The 15,063-nt window shown below is 49.6% G+C and overlaps 2 protein-coding genes across 2 annotated transcripts in view; one reads left to right on the top strand and one right to left on the bottom strand.

Moving 5' to 3' along the window:
- The window catches only part of LTBP2 (latent transforming growth factor beta binding protein 2), a 113,583-nt gene extending 101,450 nt beyond the window's left edge, over positions 1–12,133 (top strand). Inside the window, exons 25-36 of the mRNA XM_037832298.1 lie at positions 205–327; positions 1,020–1,151; positions 1,597–1,722; positions 2,297–2,440; positions 3,342–3,533; positions 3,656–3,739; positions 4,397–4,525; positions 4,872–5,006; positions 5,090–5,257; positions 5,573–5,854; positions 6,854–7,003; positions 7,425–12,133. Of these exons, the coding sequence (XP_037688226.1) occupies positions 205–327; positions 1,020–1,151; positions 1,597–1,722; positions 2,297–2,440; positions 3,342–3,533; positions 3,656–3,739; positions 4,397–4,525; positions 4,872–5,006; positions 5,090–5,257; positions 5,573–5,854; positions 6,854–7,003; positions 7,425–7,570 (1,811 nt within the window). The 3' untranslated portion in view covers positions 7,571–12,133. The remainder of the gene's footprint in view (positions 1–204; positions 328–1,019; positions 1,152–1,596; positions 1,723–2,296; positions 2,441–3,341; positions 3,534–3,655; positions 3,740–4,396; positions 4,526–4,871; positions 5,007–5,089; positions 5,258–5,572; positions 5,855–6,853; positions 7,004–7,424) is intronic.
- On the bottom strand, positions 8,726–14,972 carry ISCA2 (iron-sulfur cluster assembly 2). Its single transcript, XM_037832299.1, has 4 exons — positions 14,891–14,972; positions 14,619–14,721; positions 14,394–14,509; positions 8,726–13,955 (listed from the first exon to the last, which is right to left on the bottom strand). Exons 1-4 carry the CDS (start codon positions 14,959–14,961, stop codon positions 13,781–13,783), a joined length of 465 nt encoding a protein of 154 aa, XP_037688227.1. The 5' UTR covers positions 14,962–14,972; the 3' UTR covers positions 8,726–13,780.
- Between the last annotated feature and the right edge of the window lie 91 nt (positions 14,973–15,063).

The raw sequence follows: 15,063 nt of genomic DNA on the forward strand, positions 1-15,063 counted from the left end.
GAGTGTCCCCTGTCTCCCCTTGACAGATCCCTATTCCAGTGTCTCTCCCTGCAAACTGGCCTGTGGCTGCCAGCTCTGGGCCCTCCTGCTCATCCCCCAGCCCTTTCCTGTCCCGAGCCCCTCCCTCGCCCTCCTCTGGAAGCTCGCAGAGCCCTAACAGGGAAAGGCCCCGCGGCCGGGTCTGCTGACAGCCTTCTTTCCTAGATGTGGACGAGTGTGCAGCCACAGACCCGTGTTTGGGAGGGCACTGCATCAACACCGAGGGCTCCTTCAACTGTCTGTGTGAGACTGGCTTCCAGCCCTCCCCAGATGGCGGGGCGTGTGTGGGTAAGAGCTCTGGGGGGAAGTGGCCAGGGGGCTGCCCCACGCCTGCCCACCTCCACCACTGTCTGGTCCTCCTTTCCCTGGGGCCAGGAACTGCAGCTTCCCAGGCAGCCGGCACTTTCCACAGCGTGATCATCTGATGGCTAATCCATTGATTGGGACTCTGCTGCCTCAAGGACTGTCTGAGCACCACAAACCAAAGACAGTCATAATCCTTGTGCTGACAGAGCACACAAGTCTAGTTTTAAATGCCAAATTGATTCAATGGACATTTATTGAACACCTGCTAGGTTCAAGGTCTTTTGCTAGGACAAATAAGAAAGTTATAGAACATCAAGAAATTGAACAAGACAGAACAATTCTCTGTAATACACTACTGGGAAGGTTTGTATAAAAAGAAATGTAAGTGTCTGCAGGTGGAGAGAGTGTGGTGGAGGAAAAGGAATGTCACAGAAGGATGGGAGCTCAGCGCTTTCCTAAAGAGCACAGAGCGCTCTTCCAAGATGCCCTAGCCTGCTGGGTCAGGGGAAATGATCCTGAACTTGATGTGCCAATAATTGGAGATGAGGCCAATAATTTGGACCCGATCAAGGACCCCAGTGGTTGTGGGACAAGACCTCATGACTGAGGGGTGGCCAGAGCAGTGACCTGCCACCCTTCCCCCATCTCTGCCCCTCTCATGGCTCCGGGGACAGACGTGGACGAGTGTGAGGACCACGGAACCTCGGTGTGCGGGGCCTGGAGGTGTGAGAACAGCCCTGGCTCCTACCACTGTGTGCTGAGCTGCCAGCCTGGCTTCCACATGACCCCGACTGGGGACTGCATTGGTGAGCGGGAAGGGGGTGTCGGAGGGCTGAGGATCCTTCTTTTTCTTGTGTTGATATGGAAACTCTATTTTCTCCCAAGGACACTGTTTTTGCAGCTGTTTGAAGTTTGTATATTTTCTGTATTGCGGAGCTTACAAAAAAATTAGAGGAATTGTAATTTTCAAGCTGTCTTATCCTGTGTTTAGGGGTTGTTTTTGTTTTTGTTTTGTTGCATGTGTGTGCAAATCTTGGTATTAATAGAACAGATAAATAAATAAGTATTCCCAGAAAAGAGAGAGAGAGAGAGAGGGAGACAGAGGGAGAGAGAAGGAGAGAGAGGAAGAGAGAAAGGAAGAGGAAGAGAGAGGGAGAGAGGGAGAGGGGGAGGGAGAGAGAGGGAGATGGAGAGGAAGAGAAGGCTCTTTGCTTTAGACTCCGCTACACTTTGGTCTCCACTGTCCCACAGACATAGACGAGTGTGCCAACGACACTGTGTGTGGGAGCCACGGCTACTGCGACAACACCGATGGCTCCTTCCGCTGCCTCTGTGACCAGGGCTTCGAGACCTCGCCCTCGGGCTGGGACTGTGTTGGTGAGACGCCTGTGGGCTCCCCGGACTCTCGGCCAGGGAGGGGAAGGCCCTTGGGCCCTTCCATTTCTGCAGATCTTGGCCGTCCTGGATAGAGGCCTGGGGCCCTCCTGAAATGTTCGTGGTCACGTTGCTCCATAATGGGTCCCCATAGGGTGGGCAAGGAAGGCTTCCTGGAAGAGGGAGATTTCCCCTCCACCCTGCAGCCGCGCCTTGGCCGGGCCGGCAGGGGGCGCATAGCCGCGCGCTACCAGCAGGGGGAGCAAGCGCGCTCATGAGGACGCCGCCTGCCCCGGAGACCTCGGGGTCCAGAGGCACAGCCTTTGGAGAATGTGTACAGGGGGAGTAACCCTTCCTCTGTCCACTTCAGTGGCCCCCTTTCTCTGCCACCTTCTCTCACCCTTCCCATTCCCCCCGCTCCTCCTTCCTGCTAACTCGACCCGCTTTTGCGTCTTCCCCCAAGGCCCAGCCTGTGTGTTTGGGGGGCTGAGCTGAGGCCCCGCCTGCTGGGCTGGAGTGAGGAGCAGGGGCAGGGGCCGCCTTTCCCGGCCCACGAGCCTGTCCTCCCGCCCGGCAGACGTGAACGAGTGTGAGCTCCTGCTGGCGGTGTGCGGGGCCGCGCTCTGTGAGAACGTGGAGGGCTCCTTCCTGTGCCTGTGCGCCAGCGACCTGGAGGAGTACGACGCTCGGGAGGGGCGCTGCCGCCCGCGCGGGGCTGGAGGTGAGGACCCCCCACCCGTCATGGTCCGGGACCACGCTGCGGCTTACAGGGGCTCCCACAGCCCTCGCAGCCTCACCCTCACCCTCGCCTTTGAAGCCGGTAGGCAGGCTCGAGGGAGACTGGGGCTGGGGCAGGGTGCGTGGGCGCACTTGGGAAGGAACCTGCAGGGCCAAGGAGCCTGAGCTGGGGTGGGAGGGGGGTGGTCGGCGTCAGGCCAAGGAGTGTCCATAAGACTGCCTGGCTGTGACAACCCCTCAGGAGGCTCTGGGGCTGACTCAGGGTGCTGCAGGGAGCTCAGACTGAGCCTTGAAGGGCCCCTGAATCCATCCGACCCCGGGGAGTCCACCAGGTGAGGGAAGATTGCAGCTGAGCTGAGCTGGACTCCTCCTCCCACTCCACCCCAGCCACTGGGTTCACCTCTCACCCCAGGCTGGACTAGGACTCCCCTGGCCTTCGCTGACATGGGGAAAGGAAGGCCAGGTCAGCTCAGTCAGAGGAGAAAGGGGACCCAGAACAGGGAAGGGTGGTAAGTGGGAGGGGCTTGGGTCCATTGTGAAGAAGAATGGAGCAAAGGGCCAGGGGTGGCTCACTATAGGGGAGAAAGGCATTGTAGTGTGCTGGAAAAAGCAGGGGCTTTGGCATCAGAGGGACGGGGGTCATATCCCTGCTAAACCATTTAGTAACTACGGGGCTGTTCCAAGTGACTTAACTTCTCCAAGCTTCAATTTCTTCAACTGGAGAAAAGAGATGATAATAACATCTACCTCTTAAAGCCTCAAATGAGATGATATAGGTAAAGAATTTGGGGCACTGTAAATTGCTACATAAGTGTTAAATCTGAAGATTAAACTCAAGGGCTGGGATACTTCAGGGGCCATAAACAGACAAAAACCACATACAGGTCAGAGTGTCGCTGAGGCCCCGACAGGGGACCAGGCCCCTGGCCCCGTCCGTGGGGAGTGCTACTCTGGGCAGAACAGGCAGCCACCCTGCTCTGGCCTCCTGGGCCGGAACACCACGCGGGCAGAGTGCTGCTGTACCCAAGGCATTGGCTGGGGAGATACCTGTGACCTCTGCCCATCTGAAGACTCAGGTAAGGCCCCCTGAGGTCCCAGGTCCTCCCAAGGTCAGCTTTGCAAGGGGGCACTGAAAGAAGGGGAGAGGGGAAGGGGACAGAGCCCTTCACTCTCTGAGCTCAGATGCCTCCCTGCACAGTGGAATTCAGCGAGATCTGCCCTAGTGGAAAAGGCTACATCCCTGTGGAAGGAGCCTGGATGTTTGGACAGACCACGTACACAGGTAACCTCCATGTACACACCTTCCTCCAACTCCTTTCACCTGAGCAGACCCCAGCCTGGTCCTCCAGGAGGCCTAAGAAAGGTCTGCACCCAGCTCCAGCCTTCCAGGTTGCTTCATCCTTTCTGCCTGACTCCCTGCAGATTTTTAGGGAAGTTCTGACCTGAGCTCTTCCTAAAATATTCTGCTCTCCCAAGCCTGCACCTCCAAGAACACACTATGATGTTCTGACTGACAGCACTCACTCCCAGCCACATGTGGGCATGGGGACAGGGTGGGGTGGACTGCTGTACAGAGGCTAGAAGCATCTGCTTATCTCCCTGGCCCCATTTACCAACCCAGGAACTTGGGGGAACCCACACTCATGGGTGGTTCAGGTGGCCCCTCAATGGAAATAACAGAAACAGAAGCAGCTATGTGCTATACACACTATTTTAAGCACCTTACATATATTAAAACCATCTAATCCTCATAACAACTATAAGAGGTAAGAATTGTTATCCACATTTTGTAGGTAGGAAACTGAGGGAAGGGAAACTTAAGCAACTTGCCCCAAATCACCCAACTAGCAAGTGGCAGAGTCAGGACTCGAACCCAGAGTCATGGCTTTGGAGTCCCCAGTTCTCAGCCTCCCCTGCCATCGGCTCTGCCCTCCCACAGATGCTGACGAGTGTGTGCTGTTCGGGCCTGATCTCTGCCTGAATGGCCAGTGCCTCAACACGGTGCCTGGCTACATCTGCCTGTGTGATCCTGGGTACCACTACGATGCCTCCCGCAAGAAGTGTGAGGGTGAGAACACACACCACCCCTCCCGTCCCTAGGCCCACAGCTGAATGCTTTCCCACCCCTGCCTTCCAGTCACAATCTTGCTGGAAGTTTCCCTTCTGGGTTAGACACCCACTGCTGCAGGCAGGTCTCAGGTAAGGGTAGCTGTCAGGGATGCACATGGGGACCTGTTTGAAAGGCCTCCCTGGGGAGGAGTCTCCCAGGCTGGGCCAGGGGGTGGGGGGGAGAATGGAGGGTGCTACCTCCTCCACCATCAGTTACAGGAAAACCCCCCTCCACGAAGGTCAAAAGTGGATGAGCCGCCCTGGTGCTGCCTCCCCACTTTTCTCTCTTCTTCCTGCCACCACAGATCACAATGAGTGCCAGGACATGGCCTGTGAGAATGGTGAGTGTGTGAATACGGAAGGCTCTTTCCACTGCTTCTGCAGCCCTCCCCTCCTCCTGGACCCCAGCTGGCAGCGCTGTGTGAACAGCACCAGTGCAGGTGAGTGGGCCCGGGCTGGCAGAGCAGAAGGCAGAGAGGGTCTGGGCTGGGGGTTCACATGCCTCTGTGCCCTGTGCTACCAGATGACATCCCTGACCACGACATCCACATGGACATCTGCTGGAAAAAAGTCACCAATTACGTGTGCAGCCAACCCCTGCACGGACGCCGCACCACCTACACAGAATGCTGCTGTCAGGATGGCGAGGCCTGGAGCCAGCAGTGTGCTCTGTGCCCCCCCAGGAGCTCTGGTGAGAAGGGTGGCCTGTGCCTGGCACGCACAAAGGGGAGACACACACAGAGCTGAGCTGGGCCCCCAGCTAGGGGTCTGCCCACACTTCAGTGGGTGGGGATTTAGAAAGGAGTAGGGCAATCAGAGTGGCCCCGTCTTCATCCCTGTTGTTTGGGGACAAAGAGAGAGAAGTGGGGGGCACTGCAGGAACTCCCAGAGGGCACTAGTCCCAGCATGCTCCCTCTCTCCCTGGGGGAAGTGAGCCCCTGAAATATCCAACCAGGCTTTGGCTACCAGGAATGGGGGCCCAGCTTTCTCTCCTCCTCCCTGACAGAGGTCTATGCTCAGCTGTGCAACGTGGCCCGGATCGAGGCGGAACGGGAGGCCGGGGTCCACTTCCGGCCAGGCTATGAGTATGGCCCTGGGCCTGACGACCTGCACTACAGCCCCTATGGCCCCGATGGGGCCCCTTTCTACAACTACCTGGGCCCTGAGGACACCGTCCCTGAGCTGCCCTACGCCAACACAGCCAGCCACCCAGGGAACCGCTCACCTGTCCTTGAGTCTCCCTTGCAGCCTTCAGAACCCCAGCCCCACTATGTGGCCAGTCATCCAGGTCTGTGTTGCTGCAAAATTGGGGACGAGGTGGGCAGTTTCACTTCCATCTCCGCCTGCTAATCATAATGTCACTCAGGGACAACTCCAAGTGCCTGGGTCAGACCCTAACGACTCCCTAAGATGAACTAGCACAGGAAGAACAAAGAGGTACAGATACCACCTTGGCCCCTAAAAACTTCCAGATGGGAGTTGAGAGAGCAAGAGAAACTGGGTACACTCTGGGTCTGTTTTTCTCGCTTGGTTTACATAACCTCCTCACCACTTAAAGCAAGCAGAAAACCTGCTTTAAGGAAATCCAGCGTTCAGACTTGTGATGTGAAATGTGAATTAAGGAGTTCTAACCACCTTAAAGTTCCTTTCCAATGGTTTGTTCTGTAAATGGTGACAAGACTCAGCACCTGCAATTTGGAGTCTACCGAGGTCAGGCCTAGCACCTGTGCAATGAACACGGCACCTGCTACAGGTGTGGCCGTCAGATCAGACTGATAAGACTGCACTCGATGCAGCATGGAGTTTTTTTCAGGAGGTGGGGGACTGCTAGGGATAGAAGAGTATTAGGCAGATCTGGTAGAAGTTTTGCTGTGTTGAGTGAGGGTAAGTCCCCTTTGCTGACAAACCCTCACCCCCCAAAAAGAACAAGGTAAAGATTTAAATAGAGCAAGCCCCCTATCCCCCCCACACATAATGGAACCGAAAACTGTATAAAGGCCCCCCTGCTCAGGAGCCCTGGCATTGTGGAAACAGTGAATGCCAACCTTCCTGAGGCTTCTTTTGAAGCATAGCACTTCTCTCCCACCTAAAACAGCACATACTTATATTTTTAAGGGTATTGCCTTTTGTTTTGCATCTTTCTGTGAGAATTTCATGACCCCCCACCCCCACCCCAAGAGTCCATCAGGGCAACTCTTTTGTCCCAGAGGGTGGGGTCCCAGGGTTGGAGAGACAAGTCTGGGTATAAGGTGTCGGCCTCCTTCTCTCTCTGACTCCCTCCTACCAGAGCACCAAGCTGGTTTCGAAGGGCTTCAAGCAGAGGAGTGCGGCATCCTGAATGGCTGTGAGAATGGCCGCTGTGTGCGTGTGCAGGAGGGCTACACTTGCGACTGCTTTGAGGGCTTCCAGCTGGATATGGCCCACATGGCCTGTGTGGGTAAGTCTGCAATGCCCTGATGGCATCAGGTGGAGGAGGTCAGCCTGGTGCACGTTTACTCCAGAATTTATGGTGGCTGGAAAATCCAGTGCTGCCCCCTAGTGGGGCTGCCTGGCATCAGCCAGGGGGTGAGAAAGCTCCAAGGGAAGGTTTGTCTAAAGCTGTGTTTAGGAAGCTCTTTCCATGGAGATTCCTAGACAAAAGAAAAGCAGGAACAAGAGAGAGCATAGTCCACTCTTCTGGGCATGGTGTGAGCTCACTACCACCTGCTGTGTGTTCTTGAGCTGCTTAGTTTTGAGAAGTAACTTCAGCCTCTGGCTGCCATAACTAGAATTCCAGGGCTTGGTTACCAGAGGGGCAGAAGCTGCAGGCTGGGGGGACTTGAGCTCCCTACAACTCTCCTCTCCTTCCCTCCTCTTAGACGTGAATGAGTGTGATGACTTGAATGGGCCTGCTGCACTCTGCGCCCACGGTCACTGTGAGAACACAGAGGGCTCCTACCGCTGCCACTGTTCCCCAGGTTATGTGGCCGAGGCCGGCCCTCCACACTGCGCCACCAAGGAGTAGCAGTGAGGTGTGTGGGCAGCTACGTGGAAATGGCCCCAGCTCCAGGCAGGAGCCTTGGGGATGCTGTCCTAGCTGGGAAGACACCATGATGTCATCAGGCAGGAGGCACTGCAGCCCATCCCCCAGCCAGCCTTACCTGCCTTTCACCTCTCACAGCTCAGGCTCTGGCCGTGAGCTTCTGGCACCGTCTCCATGCTGCCATGTCCTTGCTTGGCTCAAGCAAGACCAAATGCTTTAATGCTTCAGCCACTGGCCATGAGACCCAGTCTACCACCTGTGCTGGCCTTGCTATGGAATGCTTACCCAAGGATGGCCCTCACCTCCACCCCCTCATACTCTGCAAACTCGCAAGGTCCTTCAGCCTCACACTTTCCAGCCATGATCACATATCATCCTGAGGATTCCACAACTGGGACAGAGGCTACGTCTGCACTGGGATGGTCCTTCAGAATCTGTGGAGCAAGAAAGCGTTAGGGGCAGGTTTGGGAGTAACCTCAGTATCTCCTCCCAAGAACCATCATTGCCACTCAGCCACTGACCTGGGCCCTGCTTTTGCCACATCTCCATCATGTAGCCAGTTCAGTGGCCTCAGGGAGGGGCAGAAGATCCCCTCATCTCAGAGAAGCAAGACTGATACTAGCTTGCCAAGTGTAAGAGACACAAATGAAGAAGAGCAAAGAGCCCAAGAAAACAGCAAGAGGGCACTATAAAAAGTATGGGAGTCACTAAGAAAGGGGGAGCCAGGGTTTATACAGGTCTAAGAAAATACTCAGCAGCTTCAGGTAAAAATCATTCAAAATCCACCTGGCTGTAGCCCCTGTGTGCCAGGAACGAGGGCTGCCACAAGACACGGCGCCCACCTCCAAAGACCTTTATTCAGTACATACCTTCATGCCTGTGCTCTCCTACTGGGAAACCAGTTTGATGTGCTAAAAACAAAAAGGTCTCTTTTCTAGCTTATGAAATATGTTGTGGTCTTGTTCAGGGGAAGGCAAATTTCCAATGTTGTTTTTCCCCTCCATTCAGAAGCCCCTGCCCTCTTCCCTTCGTGGAATGGCTGGCTGGCATCCCTGAGTTTACAAGTAGAGACTCAGCTCCAACCCATGTGAGCTGGGGGTTGAGAACCATGGCAGAATAAAGACATGTACATCTGGGTTTTACTAATCTTGTTTTATTTCATATTAAACCAATTTACCAATTTGGCTAAGTATAAATATTAGAGATGAGGCTGTGCCTATCCCCTCACCAGCTCTGCTGATATTGAGATCCATGGAAAAAGCTTCTTTACTATTCCAAGACCAAGGAAAGCTCTGACTTTGCATTTCTCTGATGAACGGCAGGTAAATGAAGAAGGCTCCGTGTGAATGGAGACACGGAGATGAGCGCATTCTTAACTTAAGCACATTCTTAACTTAATCTGGACTGTCCTACCAGCTGCTCTGATTGTCAGCCATCCCCTAATAATTTATTGAATGCTTGCTACATGCCAGGCACTGTTTTGTGTGCTGTACATAAACTTCATTTAATCATTCAACAACCCTACTATTTTTATTCCCAATTTATAGATAAAGAAACTGAGACACAGGAAGATTATAAAGATTAAATCATGCTCTAGGTCGAGATGCTTTCAGCAAACAAAAATAAATGGCTCATAAAATATTGACCTTCATTCATAATAAAGTTAAAGCCACACTGAAATGCTGTTTTTTAACTATTAGATTGGCAAAAATCAAAACGTTTGATAAGACTCCTATTTGGCAAGCATCTGGGAAAAGAGACACTCATACATACATAGCTAGCTGATGGGAGTATAAACTGGTACAAACTCTGAAGAGGACAATTCCTTTCAGAATTACAAAAGCACTTACTCTTTGATCCAGTAATTCCACTTTTAGGAATTCTCACCAAGTGTGAAATGACACATGTAAGAGGTTATTTATTACAGCATTATTTGTAATAGCAAAAGATTGAAAAGAATAAATTGCTACGGAGTCCTAAAAAACAAAAAGCTGCTCTAAATACTTTGTAGGAAAGATATCCAAAATAGATTAAGGGAAAAACGGAAGGTATATAACAGAGTGTAACATATGCTGCTATTTGTCTAAAGGGAAAAGAGAAGTGGATATCTGTTAACTTCATCCTTGCCTCTCCACCTTACACCCCAAAATTCAGAGAAATTATCATTCCCCAGATATATATCCTTCCCGTTCTGGGCATCGTTCCTTCCAAAATGCTGTTTCCAATGCCCGCCCCCAGCCCCCACCTTCCTGCTCACCCTTCCAGAGGTACTGCATGCATACACACAGATTTTCTTTTATTGAAAACACAGATGATAGTATAGTATACATACTGTTCTGGATTTTGCTTTTTCACTTTATACTTGCACATGTCCATTGAATGGATAATTTAATCCATTTAAATTTAATTAAATTTAATCTATTTAATCAGCACCCTAATGATGGATCTTTCCATTGTTTCACACTTTTTTGCTACCACAAATTATGCTGTAATGGGTATTCCTATACATACATTATTTTACATTATATGTATGGGATTACATCTGTGGGATAAACTCTTAAAAACAATGGTGGTTTGTGGGGAGGGTGAGTGGGTAGATGGGGACAGGATTGGAAGACTTCACTGTATTCCCCTCTGCATCTTTTTGAATTTTGTAACATATGTATACGTTTTCAAAAAAATAAAATATTTTTAAATACAGCAGCTGGTCACAAACTACTTAGATGCTCCCTCTCTTTATGTATTTGCCCGACTTTATTTTACAATTAAAGTGAGGTGATAATTATTTTAAAACATCTTAGAGCAAACCTTGTTTCAAACAGCCCTGAGCATTTTTGTGAAGAATGAAGGGCAAATAGGGATTTTTAAAAGAGCAATCGTAAACGTCAATGCTAGGTACCTTGCATGCACAACCATGGTAGTACTGCAGTGGACGGGCGTTCAGCCCTGCCCAATGCCAGCTGCATAACATCAGCTTGGGGCTAGGGTTGAAGGGAGGGCTCAACATCCAGAAGGATCAGCCACCATCAGTGCTGCCCACTTCGCTGTACCAGGATGCTCCTGCCAAATACTTACCCTCCACTCTGATGCTTCATAATAAAAGACCAAAAGAAAAGGGTTCAATTCTCATAAGAAAGTGAGAGGGGGAAGAGTCTATCTTCCTACTAGTCCTTCCTAATCCCTTAATTGTGAAACTCCTTTCTCCTAATCCTTTGTAATTAGTCAACATTCCCACACAAAAAATTGTTATGGGAAACCAAGGTGGGTGGGATACATACCTCACATACCACTACTTACTATCACCACATAACTCAAGAGTGTGATTCAACAATGACTAAGAAGCCCACTATTGGAGCCCCCAACATAAAGCTGATTCACAACATTAAGCAGATTCGGGGCTCCCTGTCTTTGATTCTTACACTATTACATTTTGCAAAAGCAAAGGTATGTTGCCACAGACACTGGCTTGCATATAAAGTTAAATAAAATGAATTCTGCAACAAATAAAGCCTTGAAAACCTCCCCTCAAAAGTAATGGGAAGCAAAAGATCTTCCCATTACTACTGGAAGAGCACAAAGTTTTCCTAAATGAATGTTCATAGTGAATAAAATTTGTGAAAACATCCACTGGCTTTTATGGCCTCCCAGGAAAAGGACATAAGGTCAGAAAGGGCCTCCAAAAGATGCTAAAACCATTTCACCAATTACTGTTTATTGCAAGCAAACTGCCCAAGGTCTCCTTGGTGCTATCATTCCAGGTCCTGTGTCCTGAAAATATCTACATCACCTGCTCACCCTCCAACAGAAACTTCTTTTACCACTTCAGGTTTCCCCAAGAGGCTTTCTCAGTGTGATGAAGTAATGTGATTTCTCCCAAACCCACCCTTTATAAGACAACATTCCAATTCTCCCATTGGAATGGTACCCACATTTAGGTTTTTTCATTCTAAGGGACTGTTTCTGCCTAGCTCACCACTGCAATTTAATTATTTACTGAACTAAAGCTATTCTGAATGTGCTCAGTAGGAGGTGTAAAATCACCAAATCAATAAATAATCCACAAAAACCAAATCTGGAAGAATAGGTTCTAACATTCAGAATGTAGCAAAACCTCTTTTCAAGGAGGATGAACGAACTTGTTCTGAGCTGAAAATCTTAAACCCAGGCATTGGCAGCAAAATCAGTGTATTAGTAACTTTACATGCAGATGCTTCCATGGTCTGCTGCTTTCTGCCTTTGGTTTCTGAGTGTCCCCTTCTTTCCTCTAATAACATCAAAGGTTTGCTTTCTCTAAGTCTTAGGTTTTCCCACATTGGAAATGTGAAGCATCTGTCTCAGATACTTTGTCTCTAAGTTGTCTAATTCCATTATTTAAAATGGTAAATTGTCTTACAGAACGATCTCAATTCCAATACAGCCTAGAAATGCAAGTTTTTGCTATAATGAACTTTCAGGCTCCTGAGCCGAGATTTAACCAATATCTCCTCCAGAATCAATTTGGTTGTAGTTTGCTCAACATTTGCAGTAATAAATCATTTTGTTGTTGCTGCTGTTGTGGATTTTTTTTCCTTTAGCTGTTTGTGTCACCCTGGCTAGGTTATGGGGTCCAGTTGTTTGGTCAAACACTAACCTAGCTGTTACTGTGCAGGGATTTCATAGATGGGATTAGCATATACAATCAGTTGACCCTAATTAAAGGACATTACCCTCTATTAATGGGGGTGGCCTCATCCATTCAGTTGGAGGTCTCAACAGCAAGAACTGAGAGTTCCAGAGAGTAGACAAATTTAAGACCACACCCTCCACTTCTTCCTGAGTTTCTAGCCCAAGGAATTTGGACTTAAGAATTCAAGATTACTCTCATCAGTTTCCAGCCTCCACCCTGCCCTAAAATTCGCACTTGCCAGTCCCCATAACTGTGTGAATCAAATATTTTTAATAAACCTATTTATATACATATATATGTAATATTGGTTTGTTTTTCTGGAGAACTCTGACTGATTCACTACCCACACTATTCTGGCTCTCCCTGCCCTGTCAAACAGGGACTGTAATTATTTCAAACTCTACCTGATTTAAGTGCCATACCCAAACAGGTACTTTAAAATTCACTGGAATTTGTGGCTTAAAAAGATTTTTTCCAGTGACCTAAAAGTAGGGTTGCTAGATATAGTGAATAAAAATGCAGGCTACCCAGTAAAATTTGAATTTTAGTTAAGCAACAAATTTTGTTTAGTATAAATGTCTCATGCAATATTTGGGACATGCTTATACTAAAAATCATTCCTTGTTTCTTTGAAACTCAAATTTAACAGGGCATCCTATATTTTATCTGGCAGCCCTACCTTTAAAAAAGCCCCTAAGATCTATTATCTATATTAACAAAGGGACCATTTCCTGCTCATGCTTGAGACCAGAGACATTTTATACCATAAACTGGATGAAGCAATACATCCTGGAAAGATTCAGTCATTAAATGATCACAGAAATCTGAAATGTCCATATGAGTATGGAGGCTATTTTTCAAACAATTCAGGTATCAATGGGGGTTTGGTATAAGCTTTTTGGGTGACAGGCTCTTGGTTTTTTGAATCTAGAAGATCCATGAGCAGAAGGGGAAAATGTATTTGCCCAAACAAATGGAGGGCAAAATAAGAATATGCATTTTTACATGCAAAATAAGAATAAGTCAAGTATCAAGTGGCACTGTCACAAAGATGAGATGAAAAGTAGAACATTTCATTTGTCTTTCTCATCCTCTCTGACCTAGCAACCACTGTTTAAGCTAGCCAATCTATCACCCTGATCCAAAACATAAATATATAAGGATTTTCTTTTAAAATGAAGACTTTATACACAGCTATACACATATGTACATGCAGCTCTGAAAGTCAGGGCAGTAGTTCCAAATTCTGGAGCTCTGGGGGCTCTATAAATTGATTATACTGGGTTTCAACCAGTGATTAAATCTGAGGTAATAGCATCTGGGGGCTTGGCCTCAGAATTGTGAGGGGAAAATAAGGCCAAGAGCAAAAGCTTCACATTCTGAAAACAATAGTGGCAAAACACAACACTCCTGGGTTGAAGGAAATAAAATTGAGAGAGGACCGTGATTAGAAGGAAACCTCTAGAATTCTACTAACCCCAAGTGTCTCAAACTGGTAGGCCTGGTGGCAATCTCTGGGTCACTCATCAAAGTTTGACAGAGAAGGACGACCCACAGGAGCAGCCTTGCTGTGCTTGAGGATTGTTCAACACTTGAAATGAGCTTCGGATTAGTTCTTGGCTGAAGTCCACCTGGGCCCCTTTCACGAAGGCCAAGCTATCAGAGTCAACCACCACTCTTGCCCCACCCTGTTCAAATACCCTGAAAGACAGAAAGAGGGCGTTAATTAATACATAAATGCTAAAAACATGACACCCTCTGAGCTCACAGATGTATACCCTCCATTCTCTGAAGTACAGAGGGAGCATTCCTTATTACTTCTAAAAGATGCTTCTTTTATTTGAGGCAAAAATAAACAATGAAACAAACACTGGGAAATGTTTAAGGATTTAGGCCTGGAATCTAGTAGTCTGACTACCTACTAAGTCCTATGATCTTGGGCAGGCCTATTTTCTTCCTATAATTTACAGTTGTTGTGAGGCAAGACAACAAATCTTCACTGCATGCACCCCACTGTGTGGACGGTGTTAGCCATCTTCATCAAGCTTTTAAAATCTGGCATAAAGGCACACCTTAAACTGCAGACACTTTTATCCCTCCCGTACGTTCTCTGAGGACCCACCCCTTCCTCCGCCTTGCCTGTCGTCGGGGTTGGTAACTGTATCCAGTGAAAATTTGTACTGGAATCCGGAGCATCCACCTCCCTCCACCTGCAGTCTAAGGAATTCTGACCCTTCGGTGATTTCCAGAAGCCTCTGAAATGCAGGAAGGGGAGCGGAGGGGATGGAGAAAGGAGGGCGAAGGGGAAATCCCGGCATTCTAGGCACTCGTCCGGGCACCTCCTCCCCGCGCCCGGCCTCCTACCTGGATGCAGCTATGGGTGAGGCGGATCTGCCCTTCGCCGGCCTCGGGATTGGAGGACGACGCTTCCCGAAGAGCCTGAGGCCGTGGAGAGGCCGCGGGGAGCCTGTTGCGCGAGGGAGGAGGAGAAGCCTGGTCTGCCGAAGGGGCGCCTGGCGACCCCGGCCTCGACAGCCTCACGCCAACCCTCCACCTCCCTTGCAGCCTTCGTTTCTCATTTGTCCTGGAGCCGCAGGACCTAACACCCTTCCCAGGAGCCCTTCTAAGTTTGGTACCTGCTCTTCGGCCAGGGAGTGACCGCTCTCAGCGCCGCAGCCGTTAGGGATAACCTCAAGGAGGCTGCCATTTTCCCCCGCAAGCCCCGCCCCTCACGTCGCCCCAGCCCCTCCTCCGCTTGGGCCCCGGGAGGCGGGGAGAATGACCCAGGGGGCGGGACCGCAAGTTACCA

This window comes from Choloepus didactylus, chromosome 4, assembly GCF_015220235.1.
Source record: "Choloepus didactylus isolate mChoDid1 chromosome 4, mChoDid1.pri, whole genome shotgun sequence".
NCBI classification, from domain to species: Eukaryota; Metazoa; Chordata; class Mammalia; order Pilosa; family Megalonychidae; genus Choloepus; species Choloepus didactylus.

Bases quoted from the DNA above. Each gene is read 5' to 3' on its own strand.
- ISCA2 (XM_037832299.1), bottom strand. From the start codon at position 14,961: ATGGCAGCCTCCTTGAGGTTATCCCTAACGGCTGCGGCGCTGAGAGCG. The intron at 14,510-14,618 runs GTAGGAGGCCGG...CCTGCATTTCAG, and splicing joins TCACCCATAGCTGCATCCAG to AGGCTTCTGGAAATCACCGA. The intron at 13,956-14,393 runs GCAAGGCGGAGG...TCTGTCTTTCAG, and splicing joins GTTACCAACCCCGACGACAG to GGTATTTGAACAGGGTGGGG.